At 37.7% G+C, this 20,199-nt stretch overlaps 1 protein-coding gene and 1 non-coding gene across 4 annotated transcripts in view; both read right to left on the bottom strand.

Annotated features, from left to right (window-relative positions):
* The window catches only part of POLA1 (DNA polymerase alpha 1, catalytic subunit), a 179,345-nt gene that overhangs the window by 144,114 nt on the left and 15,032 nt on the right, over positions 1–20,199 (bottom strand). For all 3 annotated transcript variants that reach the window (XM_057375475.1, XM_057375476.1, XM_057375477.1), the window contains exons 13-26: positions 16,601–16,675; positions 16,104–16,242; positions 14,924–15,081; positions 13,916–14,000; positions 13,097–13,158; positions 12,262–12,351; positions 10,653–10,769; positions 9,604–9,779; positions 9,076–9,205; positions 8,623–8,742; positions 7,440–7,536; positions 6,853–6,977; positions 4,987–5,136; positions 4,633–4,755 (exon numbers count right to left, since the gene is read on the bottom strand). In XM_057375475.1, the coding sequence (XP_057231458.1) occupies positions 4,633–4,755; positions 4,987–5,136; positions 6,853–6,977; positions 7,440–7,536; positions 8,623–8,742; positions 9,076–9,205; positions 9,604–9,779; positions 10,653–10,769; positions 12,262–12,351; positions 13,097–13,158; positions 13,916–14,000; positions 14,924–15,081; positions 16,104–16,242; positions 16,601–16,675 (1,647 nt within the window). The remainder of the gene's footprint in view (positions 1–4,632; positions 4,756–4,986; positions 5,137–6,852; positions 6,978–7,439; positions 7,537–8,622; positions 8,743–9,075; positions 9,206–9,603; positions 9,780–10,652; positions 10,770–12,261; positions 12,352–13,096; positions 13,159–13,915; positions 14,001–14,923; positions 15,082–16,103; positions 16,243–16,600; positions 16,676–20,199) is intronic.
* Positions 7,127–7,257, bottom strand: LOC130579007 (small Cajal body-specific RNA 24). The gene has a single exon (XR_008965939.1). It is a non-coding gene; the product is annotated as a small Cajal body-specific RNA 24 (non-coding RNA).

Here is a 20,199-nt window from a genome sequence, read left to right as displayed (position 1 = left end):
CTTAAAATAAGCAGTAAAAAAAACAAGAAAAAGTCTCTCTATTCATCTGACTTGCTGTACAATCAATCTGAATCTGATCAATCTTCCTAAACATTTCTCAGTGAACACCCATTAAATAAAACCTTTCTGTCCAGAGGAAAAAAGAATACCAACATGCCAKCCAAAAKAAAAGAAAATAAAATACATTTTTTTTCCCTTCTCACCCAAAATATTCTGGCCATTCTTCTTGGATGAAATGTTTCATTTCATCTCCTTGGAGATGCAAAAGTCTGTATAAGACCAGATGTCATCTCCTGCACTTGACTATCAATAATAATATTTCAACAAATGTTAAGATGCTCCATAATTTTTCTACTATTTGGTACTCAGTTCACAATTCCAGATTGTACGCAGCCTCTCCTTGTCTACTTTAACTCATTTTGGATATCAGCATGCAGAGTAACATACAAAGCTCTTTCACAGGCTCACAATTGCACACTTAACGATAAATTTAACAACAGTGGCAAATGGTTTAACCCCAACAGTTCCCATTTAGGGACAATGAAGCTTTTAGGGACATTTAGCACTATTTCTCACAAGATTTCGATTTGCTATTTTTGTATTTAAAAACGATTAGAAGCTCTTTGCCTAGCCTTTCACCATCAAGTTCCATGTCTTCCAAAATTGTTAAACTGACGTTGCATTCCCAGTTTAAATATAGATGGCATGCTTATAATGACACATTAGGAGGTTCCTTTCCCTCTTTTAGCAATCCCCTTTCTCCCACAATTCAACCTGGAAGAAAACAGGAGTCTATCAATTGCCCCGTGCACATGACAACTCTTGTAGACTTTATAACCAATGCTTCAGGTGCAATTAACAGAAAGCAGCTGATGATCATTTTCCCTGGATGAGCAAGGCTTTAAAAAAAAAATTTAAGAAAAAAGAAATACCTGGATTTCTTTACAGATCATAATTACAGCAGACAGCCATTAACCTGCTTACCTACCCTTAATTTTTTTTAAATGAGCTCATCTTTCTCCACTTCATTTTTCTCCTCCCTCATCCATTCTTCTCCCAGACTGCAGCAATAACATGCTTTGATTCTTTCCCTTTGACTGCCAAGGCCTTAAACTAATTATTAATTGAGAATGTATCTAAAGGATCTGAATGAGAAAGTTGGAATTCACCCAATTGCCTCTAACCTCCTTTTATTTTGCATATTTGAACACTAGGTCTACCTGGTAGCACTGCTGAAAACAGCAAATGTGCTGTTTTCCTTTGAAAGGCAAAGTTTGCTAGGGCAAAAATATGCAAACAATAAAAAAAAAATGGGAAAAAAAAAGCAAGCACCTTGGAAAAGGCCTCAGTTTTGAGTGAAAGCCATTAGCAAGCAAACTGTCTACCACTCTTAATTCTCTCAACAACTTTTCTGTCCTGTAGGAGAATCCTGCATTTAGGAAAGCAGACAACTGACACTTCATCAAAAGCTTGTCCTTTAGCAAGGCCAGAACAGCATGACCTGACACTGCCTGCTGGTGCAGAGCTGGCTGCTTCTACAGCTCCGACTCATCTTGTTTCCAGTTGTTAAATTACATTAAAGGACAGCTAAAAATATATTCAATATTTTCCTATTACTTTTCCATGCAAGCAACTGCTATAGTTACAACAAGAGCAATGTCCAGGGAAACTCTGAGTAACGTGGGGGGGGTGGAGGGGAAAGTCCACGAATTCCCTTTAACACATTCCTGATCAATAATGCAACATTTGGATTGCAAATGGAGAAAGAATTTTATTTTTATTTCGCTGAACTTATGCATTTCTTATGGTCAAAACAGGAAAATATTTACATTTGCCAAAATGATCAAACAGATCTGAACTATAGTTTTAACTCACTTCCACCCTAAATTTTTGCCTTWCTTTTCCCTCCAAAACACTGAGTGACACACTATAAACTAAACTCTGACAAATTCACACTGATATGCCCCCGCTAAAAATTACCCACAAATGAAAAACAAGGAAAACTCGCTCGAAAAACCCGATAATCAACGTTTAAGCACTTTGAKAAAAATGAGTTTTAATTGATTTAAAGGATCTCAAGGTCTCTATCGCCATCTAGCGGAAAGTGGCCGCCTTTACCACGCTGTCCCCTTAACGCGGTCCCTGGAAGGACAGACAGCAAAAGATGCTGGAATCAGCTTTCCTACATTTCTATTCCGTGTTTGAAGGAAAATAAACATCAAGCACCGSTATCTCACTAAGGCTGAGCAAAGAGAATTGAGCTTTTATGGATTACACTCACAGAACCACAGAATGGTTTGGGTGGGAAGGGACCTTAAAGATGATCTAATTCTACGATCTGGCATTCCATGAATGTCCTTCCCACATCGTATTTAACACTTCTGTCATCAAAATGAAGTAAACACGTCAAGTTCTACATTAATATAGTTCACAAGTTCACTAACACAGTCACACACCCAAGTTTTTTAAATGGCCGCGTGTAATTACAAGAATTTTTAGTCACCATTGGCAGCACCACTATTTTCAGGGCACCAGCATCTCCAAAATACAAAAAGAAGTTAGGAGTCAAAGAGAGGTGGTACTCAGCACTTGGCATCARGCACTTCAATCTTCCCACAGCTTCAGTGGAAAGGTTGTCAGTCACACAGTTGAAAAGCATCAATTTACAGGACTCATCAAAACTCATTCTCAGTTACATTAAAACTTAATGCTAGGATGAGCTTTAACAACTTCAACATGAAATACATATTTCCCACTCTCAATTATTCTGCTAAGACTTACAATTGAACTGTAATTGTGTTAGTGCAAATATTAAGTTCAGTTTTCATCCCACACAGTATTTTTCCCACTTAAACTTCCACAAGCCTATCTGCATTTACTCAGGTGCCCTTGACAACAAAAAAAAAAAAAAAAAAAAAAAAGGTATTAATTGCAGATCATCAGAAAAGGCCACTTAAATTTAAATCATAATTTTTCCACAATAGTTACTTTTTAATTAGCCTTTTCCCATAGAGAACCCAAATCTCTGGATACTTAACGTTTACCTCTTTTATATTAGAACTAAGTGGTAAGAGGAAAACTGAATAGAAAGACTAATATAAAATTTTAAAGTAATGTTTTTCCACTATTTTCTTTCAAATAAAAAGAGAAAACAAAAAAAAATAACAACAGAAAACTAAGGTATCCTCGTGTCATCTTCTATGGCAAAAACTCAAATGTGTGCAAAGGCTTGGCAAAGGCTTCTATCATCACTGGAAAGGATTTATGTCTTAAATTCTAACCAAAAATCAACTATGTAAAAGAAACCATCTCTAATTACTCCCTAACACATTCTGCAGCACCTATTTAAGATTCGTTACAAAAAAAATGAGAATAAACCCTGTGTGTGAACAAAAAGTATTTCCCCATCTTAACAGAAGCCAAAAGCTTAAGTATCCACTGAATACCAAGTTTGTGGCAGGTGCTCCACGGGACAAATGGAGATCATTTAAAAAAAAAAACAAAAAAAACCAAAACAGAAAAGTGGAATTCATTATTTTTCAAATACCAGTAGAAAATACAAAGCAATGATATTCAGCCTCATTGACAAGTATGCCCAAATCTGACAACAACAAACATAACACCTTATTAAAAGAAACATCAACTTCTGAATTCAAATGGCTGCATGGCATGTTTGCAGTTACCAAACTAGGAAATTATTTCTGAGTTAAACAGATGTGTAAGGTTAAACATAAMTGGTTACATGAATTGGGAAGAGTGTGGGGTTCTCTCAAGAGAACTGTTCAGACAGGAAGATTATCAAAAACAACTATGTGTTACCAGAAATAAAACACCTCCATGCAACTGAATTGGGGATTGTAAATTGAGTGTGCCCTCACATCACAGGGAGGATGTGCCTGTCAACAGGGATGTGACCTCATCCATCCTCCTGATCAACTAAAAGTCTGACCAGGCATCCTGACACAACTGTTCCTGGCACCTCTGCAGAATCCTGCTTGGTATGACCTTCTATAAGGAACTAATATGGAGGATCATTATGTTTAAAACAACATATATTAGTGGTATGTTTTGGATCATTAAAAATTATCTTCCCCACGGGGACAAAACTGATGTGGTCTGCATCAAGCTACCATCCTAATCAATAGCAAGAGCAATTTTGCCTATAAAATCATGTGCAACTCAAAGTAAAATCTGAGGCTAATGAGAAACTTCATTTTAAGGAACAATTTCTGAAAATAATATAATATTTATTATAATATTATTATAATCTATTGGCTCCATGATTAATTAGCCCTGTCACAAACTGTAGGGTTTCAGGAACTCCCCATACCAGGGCACCTGACAGTCTGGCTAAAAGCAAGCTCATCCAAAGCATACCACCAAATCAAAGATTAACCCATCGAGCAGAACTGGAAATCCATGGAAAATGTGAAAGCAGCCTCAATTTGTTTTTTTTTAACACAGTCTGCCCCATTGAAACCAAAGAGCTCCACAGTATAAGAAAGAAAAACTTAAGGGTTCTGAAACCAAAAGCAGGTTCAAGAACAAAACCCTTCTCCTATCCAATGACAAAAAGGATGTGGGTTAAATTCAGTGTTTTTACATGTGTGTATAACCTGTTTAATGACTTACCTCTCTCCCCTTGTGTGTCACCAAAGCAGCCAAAGGCTTGGCATAGAATCTGCTGTAGGAAAATCCCAGGCAGCCATACATGCTGTTAGCAGTGAGTTTCAAAGCTTTCTGTCTGATATCATACTGAAAAGAGACACAACCAGCAAAAAATGATCCAACCACAGCCATCAGAGAACAGAACTTAATGCTCACAATTACATTCACATCTTTTTTATACAGTCTGCAGCAGTGATGGGCTACAAATAAAGCACATTACAATCACTGCTCACTACTAATCATCCCTATTCTACAAGGCTGATCAGGGCACTTAAGGGGAACAGGAGGAAAAAATCAAAGGAGTTCTGTAAAACACACCTGTAAATAGAGGTCAGGATTTAAATCTGGCTGTTTCATTAACTGCTTAACTTGGCGTCTTCTCTCCACCAGCTTCCTGATTTCTTTAGGCAAAATTCCCATTTCCAGAGATGGGTCAGGAAGCTCTGGAATTTCTTCCTCTTCCTCGACCTGTCAAATGATCACCACTGCTTATCATTTTATTGCTTGAAGATTAGATTTTAATGCATTAAGTGAAAAGCTCGGGGGAGAAAAAGCCAAAACCACACAGTTTGTGCCAATTCTGGAGCACCTAAAGCATAGTTGAGAACAAGCATGAGAGGTTTTTTTTTCAGTGTTTAACTGTATTACTTTGCCCCTGCTGGGGGATAGAGCCTAATTCTGTTTCACTGTGGGAGAAACACAAAGAAGGCATGGACCAGTGGCAGGAGGAGTTTTATTTTTATTGGAGAGTGTGTGTGTATTATATATTTATGTACATACATATATATCAATCCAGATAAACAACACACACACATTCTCACTTTTGGGTGTATATAGATAGATACAAAAACATTAAGAAAAGTACACACACAGCAATTCTTGCCRTGCTGAAAAATCTTTTTTATCATTTTTTATCATCATGTAAATACTTTTGGTGTCAGACCTGTCAAAAAGAGCACATGCTCTGTGGAACTGGTACTTTGAATCACACAACTGACAAACATGAAATCAATCACAGCAATGAAACAAAAGCTCCAACTCCTGATTTCTGCAAGACAACATAGCAGAAAGCACTATGCTACATTCTTCTTAGCACGACTGAAGAAATGGTTGATCAGAAAAAATGGAAAGAYATTTCAAGCACCATGAAAGTGATASAAATGTAMAAAGGAAGGGCAATAGAGACACTGTGAGGTTGGTGATTTCAGTAAAACAGTCTGGGGAGAACAGTAACAAGAAATTACACCAAAGCCTGATTAAACATCATGCAGCAAAAGAGATCAAAATGAGCTGCTTCAGGTTGAAGCAAGCAGGGAAAATCCAAAGACAGTTTGGAGGAAACTTACTGACAAAACTTCACAAATTTGTCTCTTCATTTCTGCTATAGTGTTGATATTTCAGTTATTACAGGACTAAYTTATTCCAACCTGTGAGCTGATACCAGTTAAAAATTTAAATCCTCTGTTTTAACCTTTAGATCTGACCAGCTCARTGCTTCAGTTCATAACACAGCTCCACCAACAAGTGTTGCAGCACAGCTGAGGAAATGAGAATCTCCAGCCATAGATAAGCAGAGCCAACACAGATACTTAGAAAACARCTCCTGGAACTGTACCTTCAGGAGSWTTTTCASTTGTGTTTAATACAGTTTGAACAGCATGAATTTTTGTGAAGATTGTCCCACAGTCACAATATCACTCTCCCAACAGACATGAATAGTTTTCCTGATGTCTAATAAGGCTGCAGCTCACAATTGTATTCTTTCCTGTAGAAAGCATGAGACTTTTTGCCTACCTCCTTCARGAATATTTGCATGAATTCTGCAGCAATTTAACCTCAGGAAGCCTTCAAGTTAGGACTAAACTCGTTAAGGGGCTCAGAAATTGCTAGGGAGGCTCAGTGGCTGAAAAGGGCCACAGTAACAAATCTTGTTTCATGAGGATACCAAGATTAGATGGGAGAGAACTTATGAGATTCTGCAAGAGTATTATGGAAAGAAAGGCAACATACACAAAATATTCAAAAAAGTCCCAACCCCAAACTTAGTGTGATACATCTTTAAACAAGAATCACTTTCTGTGTGTGCGGTGGGGACGAGAAAAATTAAACAGTGGAAAAGAACAGTTTCTTAACACTCTGAAGTTAAGAGAGTGTAACTTAACCCACAAGCTAAAGCACACAAACCTCTGCCCTGTTCTGTGCTTCTGATGACAGTCGCTGCACTGTGGTGAAGCAGATGTTGAACTCCTGAATAATCGATGGGTACAAGCTGTTGAAGTCGAGAAGCAAAATAAACTTGTCATAAAAACCTAAAACAGAGTTTAAAACAGAAGTCATAATTACTCAAGTCTCCCAAAGGACTTCATACAGATCTGTAATTAAAATTTAAGTGACAGTAATACATTGTACTACGTTTCTATAAACTAAATCCCCTAAATCCCYACTGCCCTTTACAGAAAGCTGTCAGAAGTGGAACGATCCAACTCCATTAACTCACCAGAGTTGAACAGATACCTTCTGTGTTACTATAGGACACTTGTACAGTTTTCTCCACAAAGAGGAGAAACTGAAAGAAAACTTACGTGTCCATTAGAGGATTATRCATAGATACACAGTGCTAATTCCTCAAAAGAAGCATTTCCAYAATCAACACATCCCTCACAACCACAACACCAAACTCCCACCAACAGATTCTCCCCTGCAATCTCTCTGCATTAATATAACCTACCTGTSTCTAATTTCATAGAAGAAAGAAAATTGCCACATCTTACCGACTTTGGGATCCAAGACTAAGCCCCCAGCATATGCTGCTTTCTTTTTCCCTATCTTTGATTTATTCTGATCTTCAAAATCTTCATCTTCATCCACCTACATTTGGTATTTAAAAAAGTCATTATCTAGTCTCTAAGATTTCTGTGATATTAGAGGAGTTATTTTTGGCAAGTCAAATATAAATTTGGGAGCCAGTGCAGAATTCCTTTTAAAATAGATGCAAAATATGGTGTTTTCATCATGATTCTTACTAAAGCTCTCTACATGTCAAAACAGCATTCAAACCAACTCTGATAGGAAAAAAMCTGCTAACAAGAGATTACAAAGACCTTAAAGTATTGTCACAATTCAACATGGCRCTAGAATGCCTTTTCCAGCTGGCTGTAAAAGTCCACACTAAGCAAAAAATCAACTCATGACCCAGAAGTGGTAACATTGCCCAATTAAAATATTGGGTTTGGAAACAGATGGCTGGACTTGAATAAAACAAATAAAAATATTATTACTGACTTAAAGAATATTATGCTATTTGTTATGTTATAATAAGAATTTTTTCTCCCAATTGTTCAATTCTATTTWAAATCATTTAGAATTCCAGCACAAAAAATGATGTAAAAATATAATTCAACAGAACTTACTACTTTYAAGTTTGCTGTTGAACTTACTTAAAAAGCAAAATGCAGTGAAATATAAATACTTTCTCAAATTTTAAAGTGTTCACTAACATACACTGGGATATTTCTGTAAATATTATTTACACCAGTATTACAYAAGAGATTTTTTTAATACCTTTGGATATTCCACCCATATAACAAATTATACTTGAAACACTGAAGGTAYCAAAATAATTGTAAGYWTRTCTATTARACAYCATAGATTATCTTCTTTACTGTTTYCCTACACAGACAAGTGCTTAGCATATTTTAATTTTAAACTRATAGACCAACTGAGTTTTTACAGCTTTGTGACACAATGCAAAAGCTGTTACACAGTCCCACTCTCATTATGAATTCCACACCCAAAAATATATTTTAATTAAGCATATGCTATACCATTAAATTATACCTAAGTTATGTTTGGAGTTCTTTGCCCTCCCACAGAATAGTAACATGCAAAAGACAAAGGAATGCTTTTTTTTCCTTTTTTAATAAAAATTCTTGGAAAGAGAAAAACTCGACCCACCAGCTTCTGTGGAGGCTTTTTGAAAATTTGCTTGTCTGGCACAATATAATCCTTCTCATGAAAGGCATGAAGCAGCAGGAATTCGTTACGTTCAGATCGTCCACCCATCATTGTCCTGGACTGAGTAAAAAGAGAACTCAAAGCAAAGCACAGAAAACACTGACAGCAAAACAGACCAAGCAATGTCCTCCAACTATTTAAGTTCACCTAGCATTACTATTAGTCTGTATCATCATCATGCACAAAACTCAAACATGGTATTTTTAATCTAATTTTACATTATTACTTAGAAGATTGAACTCTCCCACTGACCACAGCAAAAAAATTACAGCATCATGCATTCTCAATCAGTGTTTAGAAATTCAATCCAGCAAATCAACTCAAACACAGAAAAAATGGAACTGTTCTGGGGGGSACAGTGGAGGGGGGTGCAAAGTAATAATAAAAATGTACCATGACATTCCCAGAGATGTTTGTTATCTGGAGAGCCAGTGGCAGAACATTCAGCTCACACATGATCTGGAGAATGAACTTGGCATCTATCCAGGTGTTTTCCAGCATGAACAGCAAGCGAGAAGAATCACTGGGAAAAGAAGGGACAAGGTAAAATCAGTCTCCTCTGTACTTTGAAGCAGTTTAGATCTATGTGCTTTATGGAACATGTGATATCTGTTAGCACAACACTGCTGAATTTTAGAGCAAGTTTTTGTAATTGAAAAACCACCCCAAAACTCAAGCTTGCATCCCGTGTTAGTGTGTCTACACCAACGCTCCCACAAATCAATTTGCTTCWCACATAAGCTGCCAGTAGCCACCATAAGTAGCTCAAAACATTACTTTATAATGTGAAGACAATATTTAACTTTTCAAATGCTAAGTCAGTACCTCCACGACAAATCAAGTAAGCAAATGTAAAACTTTATGTCAGGGAACCAGCTCCTCTGCTTTCCAGAGGATTAAAACCCCCAGTCAGCAACATACCTGTACATATTTTGAATTTCCTCTGGTAGAATTGTCACCTTCTCTGTTTTCAAAATCTGATGGACCAGTTCAGACAAATGGTAACTTTTRCAACGGATTAGTTCTTTAGCAGAAATTTCTACATCACAGATCATTCGACCRCAGGCAGCATTCCTTTCAGCAAACCCTCCTCGACCCTTCATCATAACACAAAAGGAAAGAAAACCCAAATAAAATTAAACATACMCACAGTAACAAAAAACATCTATCCACAATACATGTTTATAGGATTCAGTCAAGTCAATTGGTCACTAAGTACTCAAATACTCTATTAGATACCAGTAATACTCCAGACTTACAATTATRCCCTAAAGGAATCCATGTTTCCTTTCACTGTGTGTGGATATTMAGAAATAGACAGTTAACTCTCACTACTATTTATATCTTAACTCTTAAACTATCATGTTTGTTTTGGGTTTTTTTTTTTCCTTCAGTCATTAGAATAGCCCCAAAAAGAACCTGGGTGTGGATTTTGTCTTTCCTCCAAGGATACTTTTTGTAATAACAGCAGGRTAAAAAAAGTCACAAAACCATGCAGAAACACTCATCTTGGCCTTTAGGAATGATGGGCACAGGCCAGAACACAGTCATATTCAGCACTTCAATACTTCAAGCTTCACACATTGCCCTCAGAACAAATATGTAATARGAACTACAGAATTATCTTAGCAGCTCTCCATGGGATGATTCACCCATCAATCCAAATTGCTTTTTCTCATTTTACAGTTACAGCAGACAAAGACTGTTACAGTAAAGACTATTGCAATTAATCTGTCATTACTATCATCTAGCTAAGTAAACTAAATTAGCCTAACTTGAAAATCAGTTTATCCTGCTACTGTAATAAAAGTCATATAAACACTCWTAATTTCTGATCTGGCACCCACAAAATTCAGCATGACCAACAGTCAAAATACATCAGTGTCACATTTACAATTCCTCAGAAAAACTAATTTATTTTTAATCACATGCAACATAAAGGGCTTAAAAGATTTGAGCAATCTTATTACCCCAAGCTTTGGCATATTAGACCTCCTCAGTCGACCTATCTTGGACCAGTGAGGAACTTTGTTCAAATTAATTCTTTGAAGCAGCACTTCCARATCAAATCCATAAATATTATGACCCTTGAAGCAGAAAAACATAACAAAAAAGGTTACAACAAATGCAAATTGAAAGACTTACTTTCACACACTCAATATTCCTTTGCCCTTTGTGATTTTTTCCAACTAATTGATGGCATTATCTCTCTTGTAGAAAGCACTTTCTAAGAGAACRTTCATCAACAGTACTCATTAGTCTTAACACTAACAATGCTGCTCAGTACAATACCAAAATCAGCTCTATAAATCTGGCTCATAGCACACACAATACAGCTTCAGGCTCTGATACTAGAGATTAGAATTTAAAGTTTTGTAGAAAAAAACCCCACAACATTCTTCATAGAGCATATAAACTTAAACTAACTCCTTCTCTCTACATCTGTGAAAGTCACAATAGTGACATCAAAATACTGTAATTTTTTTTTTCATTTGACACTACAACAGGATCAGCTGTTAAATACAGGTAGGAACACCTTGCAAGCAATATTTACATATCAAAGCACTCCAGCAATATTTTAAACAGTGCTAAGTACATTGATGACACTGGCTGCAACCTCAGCTGAAAGCAAAATGCTACCCTGGGAAACATGAGTCAGTCACCACAAACTGCAGGGCCACTGCAGCAGCACCTATGTGCAGGGCAGGACAGCTCCTAAAAATGGGCAGCAGCATTTCAACAGCACTAATTAAACCAGGTGCAAATTAAAACTGCACTGACATAGCTCTGCTGTTTYCAGGATAGGGGTTCTCACACCCCTGCTGCAGTGCTTCCTCTGATTTCTTCCCACAGCCACAGGAATTTTGGGTCACAGGGCAAATATTGGATACCAGCTGCAGTGAGCTGAAAACATCAGGAACTGACTGCTCATCTCATCACATTCCCATCTGTTATTTATATTTACCTACAGAAGAATAACCAGTTGTAACCAACTTCAGACTTACAACCAACTTCAAACTGCCTTCAAAATTTTATTACGTGGCACTCAAAACTGTACATTAATTAAACACAACAAAAAAAGAACATGAGAATTATAATAAATCCTCAGCTGTCAATACAGTAGACAACATAAGAATGCTTATAACAGAACTTTTTTCAGATCCTGTGCATGTGTATAAGTTGTTATTTTGATTTACATAAACACAAATTATGTCAGCATCTGAAYAGCAAAAGAATCTTAAATATACCAAGAGTTCCCATTTGTCTAGAAAAYCATCAGAGTTTCTTTGTTGTGTTTTGTCTTTCTGAGTAAAGAAAAAAAAAACTTGTTTCAGGTATTGTGGAAATACCACCTATTTTAGCTATTATGGGAAATAATAGTACGTATAAAATGCTGTCAAGGAAAATTCTGTATCATCTTTGTACCAAAATATACCTGCTGTCTTATAGGCAAACTCAATTCATAAGGCAGTCTAAGATAAGCATTAAAAAGCCTSTAAGGGGACAAAAGAAAAAGAACAAAGCTGACCAACTGACAATATGCTTTAATTTATCTCTGAAAGTCTCAGAAGTACTCACCACAACAACGTCTGGGTCAATTTTGTGAATCTTTGCAAGGAAAAATCCCAGCAGTGTTCTCTCTGTTGCAGCAATTTCTATTTTGGCATTCTAAAAGGAGCAAGAGAGCACCTCATTTCAATGACCAAATAAGTTTCAAATGGAAGCATCTCCTCTCCCCTACTAGTTACAAGACAATAACAAARCACCACAGAGTTCTGCTTTTCCTTCTGTAATTCAAGGATTTTTTTTTTCTCACTCTCATAAACATAGAAAGCTTTTCTCAGAGGCTTTTTCCATTCTGCTTTTGMATGCAGGTGTCTAGTGATATTTTAAGAGCCTCCTAAGAATCAGGAGCACCAGGAAAATGCTCCATATGCCTCCTTCACTCACAGACTTAAGATCACACAGAAATAGAGGAAAAACAAAAATAGGTTTCTTTATTATTCTGTCAGCTCTCCCACCACCCTTTAAGAAAGGATGTTTTCTAAATTCTGACAGACTTTACTCTCCAAGAAAAGAAGAAACAAATTCTCCCAGTTTACTACAAGTACACCATCAGGTATAATGAAAGTTCACAATTTTAGCCTCTTTGCAAAACATTTCCAACTCTCCTGTCTAACACCCTGTCTATTTTAAGGGTACAATTAGCAGCAGTACTGAATCACACAGAGCACACAGCACTGCTTTTAYAAGCAACACAGAACAAATACCTAGATTTAAGTTTGCAGAGTGGAAAACCAATTAAATAATCATGCCAATCCTTTGAATAGTTCTCTTCACCATTTACCAAAAGCACCATGAAGTTCATATTCTATAAGGTGCTGCAATCAGAAGGGTAACAAAATGAAATTACCTTCCTTTTAACAGCTTCTTTGAAGTCATAAGGATAAATGCAATTGCTTGGTTTGGAAACAGCTGCAAAAAGTGATATTTGTATTTATACACAAGTTATTAATTGCATCCTCCCCATAAGCATCCATTCACAACAAAGTGAGCTGAGAAAAATTTTTCTAATTCTAAAACACCAGCTTTAAGTGAATAYTGTCTTTAAGATAACCAAGTAATTAGTAAAGCATTAAACAATCTGAATCAGTCATATTTTAAATTATCAATGGACATTAAAATATAGTCCACAGCTCCTGAAGAACTTCCTCTCACAAGCATTCAACACTTCATCACTTCCAATCAGGGTCTGAAACTCAAGGCTTAGCTGATATTACTACAATGAACTGCTGCAATGTATTTTTTTTCCTATGAAAACTTCTTTATAAATAATTCTGTTCAGAAGAACTGAACAGAAAAATAAGTAAGTGRCAATAAATAAATGACCTAAATTAATGGGCAGAGAAAGATGGACTAAAACCAATAAAAACTACAGGAAACTGCATAGAAAAAGGTTATTTGGCATCATCTCAAACTAAGATTTTTTCACTTAATTCTTCAATAAAAAGTCAGTAACTGGTGAAGTTAAAAATGGGGAGAAAAGCCTGTCTGGGAGTTGAAATTTTCTCCGTTGTCTATTTTAAACCCTTATCGCTGGAGTGACAGAAAGAAGTAAAAATTAAAACAAATAACATAACCCACCCCACAACCAAAAATCCAAAACATAACAAAAAAAGAAAAACCTCAGAATTAATTATTTTTCTACTCATAAACTGCTCCAAGCACATACCACAGAAGTGTGTTTGAAAAGGAGGCTGAGGTGGAGCCTTATCCAAAGGAAATTTCTGATGAACCAGAGCTGCAAGAGCCACAACCTAAAACAAGGAGATACAGAAAACACAACTTCATAAGCATAACCATTATCAATACTCATTTTTTCCTTTTTTTTTAAAGAGTTCCTCATCTCTTTTCTTTTGTTTCTACAACAGGTCTTTCATAAATTAATTATAATTGCAAATAGTTAAAAAGAAGAAAAAAGTTATCCACTGATCTCAAGGAAAATAAAATAGTACTTGCTCCTAAATGATTATGTTATAAATTTGAGAGGAAAAATAATTCATTTTGGAAAGCTTCTACTTTTATCTGGTTTTGTTAGCCAAAAACAACTATCCTATTTGTGAATACTAAATCTCTACCAAGGTTAATGAGACTTATGCTTAAAAAAAAAAAAAAGTGCCTCAGTACACGTTGTGGTCTGCAGTCCACAATTGAGAGCAGCCACCTACATCTCTCCTCTTTTCTGAGGACAGATCTTACAACAGATTAGCAGGTGCTCTAAGATCAAAACCTAATTTTCTTTCTAAAAAAAATTAGTTTTATTAGCAGAAAAGCCTGGTAATTTTAACTACAAATTTTAACTACAACCTATGAGCAGCTCTAGCTGGATAAATAAATAAATAAATAAATAAATAAATTTAAAATAATCCATTAACAGCTGTTCTCAGGCAAACTCATTTATAACTATGAGGCACAACAGACAAAACAGAAGGCTTGAAAACATACACAGGGATCCACTGTCACAGCAAACATTCTCACTAAAGCAGGCTTCTAAGCCCAGAATTTTCATGCTGGTGAAATGCCAGTAAAAATTTCTTTGAAAAGCCCACAGCAGAGAATTTTTTTTCAACAGCAGATATATTTAAACATGTTTTATCAGATGAAGTTCTTCCAAGCCTTTGAAAATTTTTAGGATATGCCAAAGAACAAAAGGAAACCCAAATRAGAACAGATGATTTACCTCATTCTGGTGAGTCTTTGGGTTCTGAATGGTCTTCATGCTGAAGGACATGACCACCAGAGGAGGAGGAGGAGAAAGATCTTTACCCACATTCACAAAGCCAGGCTTCATGGCCACAGCCTCCACTTTACACCAGCTGACTGGCTGATTTGAAGGCTCTGAGGAAACAACACAAACCACCTCCATTCTTCTGTGAACCACAGACAAGGTTTCTCTGATGCCAATGCTGCACAGAGCACATCCTTTTCATGTTTTGCCCTGTTGGGATAGCCCAAAACCCACACCAATCCTGCCCAATTTTTGGTAAATCTCTGAGTCCYGACTCCCCAGTCAGGAGGAGCTCTTTAACACCAAATAAGAGAGAGAAGATTTGGATTGTGGACTGCACAAAAAGCACTTCAGGCACCTTTACATAGAGTCATCCTTATTGATATCAGCTTTGTCAGGGGCTGAKCAAGCTGCTGAAGACAGGAGAATCMYCCTGGTGTCAGAGTTCACACAGTCAATTCTGCACTGGAAGTGCCCCAAGGAAACTGCAGTAATAGATGCAGCTTTTGTCCAGAATGATCAACATCCCTCTGTTCGTGGGAATATGCAGCACAAATTGAATAAAGAGCTCTYACCAGGCCAAAATAAAGCAGCATGACCACCTGTAAGTGCTGCATGCCACTCATGAGGCACAAAGGATTTAAAACTAAAATGGCTCCACACCACAAACTTTTTCAAGTGTCAGAAAAAAAATTTAAAAACCCTAATTCACAAACAAACAAAAAAAAAACTAGCAGCAGTTTGTTCTTAAAAATACATGTTTGCAGAAAATAAAACAAATCTTAAGTTATCAGGAGCAGAAAGGTGAGTCTTTTCAAGTCAAGTAAGTYTAGCTCAGTATACATGGCATTAGGGTGTGCATCAAAGAGCAGTTCCCTCTCACAGCCATTAAAAGCTGTAACTTCATCTGTACAGTGCACAACTTTATATGGATAGTTATCACTCAAAAAAAAAGGAAGAATAAAAAGAGTAAGTTACAATTTGTACTAGATAATGAAAATTAAACCAGTAAGTTGCAAGGTTAATGTACAAAATGATAATTCACCCATACAATTTWAAATTCCCCTCCTCCTCGATCTACAATCACATGTGTTTCCTAGTAACCAGCTATTTCACATGCAAACCAGCATACGTGGATTTTTTATTTCCAGCCAGCAGGGTCCTTTTATCTTCTGACTCAGCAGGAGAAGTTCCAGGCTAGATGTGTTGGTTCCAAACACGTGTGAAAATGTTTGTCCCTTCAGATCTTGGGGAAGCCGAGGGCATTCAGCCTAAGGAGTAACAGAGAGCAGTGAGCCATTTCACCCCACAGAGCCCTCAAGGTTGACACACCATATCCAGASAGCACCTTAACAAAACTACACAGTACCTGAAATCACTGTCATTTCCCAAAAGCAAAGCTCTAACCCATAATACCTCACAGTGATTGTAGAAATCACACTACAGGCTCCACTTAAAAATCAGGGCAGTAATGTMAGAACACACTGAAGCTTAAGCTCTTCATCCATACTGGATTCATCAGCCAAGACTACAACACAATGACCATYCTAATACAGAAACTGCTCACATTGTAAACTTGCTTTCTTATCTAATTAAATCACGGTATTTTGTCAGATTAATTATACTCACCGARTATTTAATTTCTAGGTATTCAGATTTTGCCGGTACATCCGGAATCTCAAAAGCGTAGTATTTTTCCACTTTCTATATAAAACAAAGGTATTATATTTTCAGTATCTCCCAACTGAATATTCATCCTGTCCAATAAGAAAGCTAAAGAAAAAAAAGGCCAGCCAAAAGATATATTTCAAATGGACTCGATCATATATTACCAATTTTGCAACTCATTACAACCAGCTGAAGACAGTAAGAATATTTTAGTGCCTGCTTTTAATCTCTGTATATTTTCTGAGCATTAAGAGTTTATACTGAATCAATTTGCAAGTATGATAACCCCTACCCAAAAACCACCTGGCAGCTAAGCAATCTCAGAAATATTYTTTAAATTCACAGCTTTCAGACATACTCATGAAAACTGGTGGCTGCAGACCACTGCAAAATCCCCAAATGGCTGAGATGGAAAAGGATCTCCAAGGATTCTCTAGTCCAGCTGCCTGCTCAGAGCTGGGTCAATTAGWGGATTGCTCAGGGCTCTCTCCAGCCAAATTTGAACATCCCAAAGAATGGAGACTCCACAGCCTCTCTGGGYAACCTGTGCCAGGCTTGATCTCCCTTACTTTACAGCAACAGTTTATGTTGTGATAACTTTCATGGTATCTATTGCTCTTGTGCTCCACTGGGCACCAACAAGAAAATTCGGCTGGAGGCATCCTTACTCTTGCTCATGAAATGTTTATAAACAATTAAAAGACTTGCACTGCCAATTCCTCACCCTGAACCTCCTCTTCTCAGCCTYTCCTCACATGACAGATGCTCCAGGAGCTGTAGTTATCTTTGTAGTCCTATTCTGGGTTTGTTCCATTAGCACACATTTCTCACCCAGGGAGTTCAGCTGAGCACCAGTGCTCACCAGGGCTGCAAAGGGGAAAGGATCAACTCCTGACACTTGCTGGTAATGCCTGTGGCAGTCTCTTCCCCAGGGGTATCCGAAGTTATTTCAGTCTCCAAACAAGACCATTTCTTTTTTTTTTTTTTTTTTTAATTTGGTGGGATTCCCATAGGCCATAAGATATATCCAGCCTGTTGAAATTCCTTTGACTGCACATCCATCTGGTGTATCAACTTGTTCTGGCTTTGTACTGTCTGCAGACCTGCTGTGTGCTCTATGCCATCATCCCAATCATTAATGCAGATGCTAAGCAGGACTGGATCCAGGCTGAACCAGTCCCCACTAGGGACTGGCCTCCACCTGGATTTTGTGCCAGTGATCACAACACTTTAAGCCCTACACTGAGYAGGGCAGTTGGTTTTCAGCCCTGAAACTGCCAATTTGACTAGCCCACAGTTCATCAGTTTTTCTGTGAGGATGCTCAGGTAGGCAGTGTTGACAGCCTTGCTAAAGTCAAGATAAACAAATCACTGCTCTCCCCTTGTCCACCAAAGCAGTCCATCCTTCACAGAAGGCCACCAGCTTGGTGAAGCASCATTTCCCCTCTGTGAACCCACACCAAACACACCCAAGCACATTCTGACATTGGCCAGCTCCCTCCACTCAGGAGTGCATCCCATCACGTCCCTCGTGCCTTTATCTGTCCAATTCATTGAAATGTGCCTTAACCAGATCCTCCTCCTCTAAGGACAAGCCTTCTTTGCTTCAGGCTTTCCTTCTGGTTTCTTGGGCATCACAGATTGCTAAAGGCTGGGACTTAGCTGTAAAGATCAAGGTGAAGAAGACACACAGCTTTTTCCATGACYTCTGTCACTACATCTGTCCCTTTCAGCAGCACTTTTCTCTCAGTGTGYCTGTACCTACAGAAGCCTTTCCYACTGATCTACACCYCCCTTAYCAGATCCAGCTCCAGGTRGGCTTTGGCTTYCCTTTCTCCATCATGGTGTCCCTTCCATTAGTCCATTTTCTCATCCTGACCAGCTCTTTGCCCAGCTGCAGGCAGAGCTCTATGCATTCCCACTGCTCTGATACACCTCTCCCTCTCCCTGTTTGGTATCCTGTCTTAACCCCATCCCATCCCACCACATGGCTGTGATCCCAGCCAGATTGTATCCCTGTAACTCCACACAGCTCCTCCTTTTACACTGCATGATTTTGTGTACCAGAGAGGAACCCAAGAGAGATGATTTCCCAACCATCTGCCAGCTTTTATTACATGCTTACAGCAGATCATTTCTGTGACACTACTGTATTTTTCATTTTAAGTGACTTGAGYTTTACTAGAAAGTAGTCAGGTTTGTTTATGTATCTCTAACAAWGACAGTTAAAGAAATCTGAAATTCAGTACAACTTTATTGAAAGTTAAGTATCACTTCTGCTTTCCTCAAGAACAATAACAATTTTCTGCAACACGTACAGCTTGACAGTTTCTAGGAATAACTACCTTCGTTTTCCAAATAATTACAATACCCTGTGCAACAGTGCTCTGGCATCTGCTGAAATGCCATGCTCTACCCTGTAGTAGGTGTGTTCTGCCCTGTAGTACTTTACAAACCATCTGCACCACTGCTACATACATGTTATTATATTATGTCATAACTATGATAATACATTACTTTACTACAGGAATTTCTAGAGGCACCTTAAATTAAAATTCACATTTCTCACTGACAGTACACTGCTTTCACCACTTTATACACAAGACTTAGCATAACACAGCATTAGAGAAAGTTTAATGAGAAAAAGCAGAATCACCATAAATGGGAATAGAATCTAAAATTAAMAAAATACATGCAGAGTTAAGCCAATTTGAAGTTATTTGGTTTTGGGATTGGATGGCTGGATTTTTCCTTAAATTAATGGCATCAGCAATAGTTCCCTCAGGGTGCTACAACAAGCAGTTAAGCTTGTTACTTCATGTACTAAAGCAGTTGTAAGGCTGCAAAGCCTGGGGAGGAGAGGAGAGGGGCCTCTGCTATAAATAGGAAGCAGACAAATCCAGAAACTACTGTTTCATGGAAACAGAAGCRTAACATAACTTGGTACAGGAGCACCACTATGAAGCCAGGTCAGCATTGCAAATTACACTGCAAATGTGGATCCTCACACAAGAAGATCAGAGCTGTAACATAATAAATGGCAACACACTGCTTTTAGCATGTACCACTCGTGTATCATCCCCTCCTCTTTTTTTTTAATTTAAAAAAAAAAACCTCTCAGGCTTCAAACAAGTTCTTGTTGCAAACGCAAGATGAACATGGTTTAAAAATAGTCTGCTGTAGTGATTCATCTGCGTTATTCCACAGAGCTCAGCTCAATTACACCAGCGTCTGGTCATAACTCAGTGAATGAATGCTTTGCTGCAGAGKAATCTGCCCTTCAAGTGGCCCTTCAGAGAGCAGAAATGAGCAGCAGTGATTAGCTGCTAAGTTCCTAAGTGGAGTAAGGCTGCTTTCAAATTGATTTGTGAAGACTTGCTAACTTGGCAGCAGTGCAACCCATTGAAGCTACAATTAGCAGCAGGTGCAGCAGGAAATGATATGGCTTAAGTGTGTTCACAGGGACAAAGTTGGGTGCTGGCAAGGCCAAGATGCACAGAGAACAACCTGTCTCAATGTACAAATACTGGCTCTCTGCACATCATCACAAAAAGGGGTAT

This window comes from Malurus melanocephalus, unplaced genomic scaffold, assembly GCF_030028575.1.
Source record: "Malurus melanocephalus ecotype Western Australia unplaced genomic scaffold, MMel_1.1 scaffold_250, whole genome shotgun sequence".
Taxonomy (NCBI): Eukaryota; Metazoa; Chordata; class Aves; order Passeriformes; family Maluridae; genus Malurus; species Malurus melanocephalus.
The sequence above is the reverse complement of the archived record's forward strand: the minus strand, read 5'-3'. Positions and strand labels throughout refer to the sequence as shown.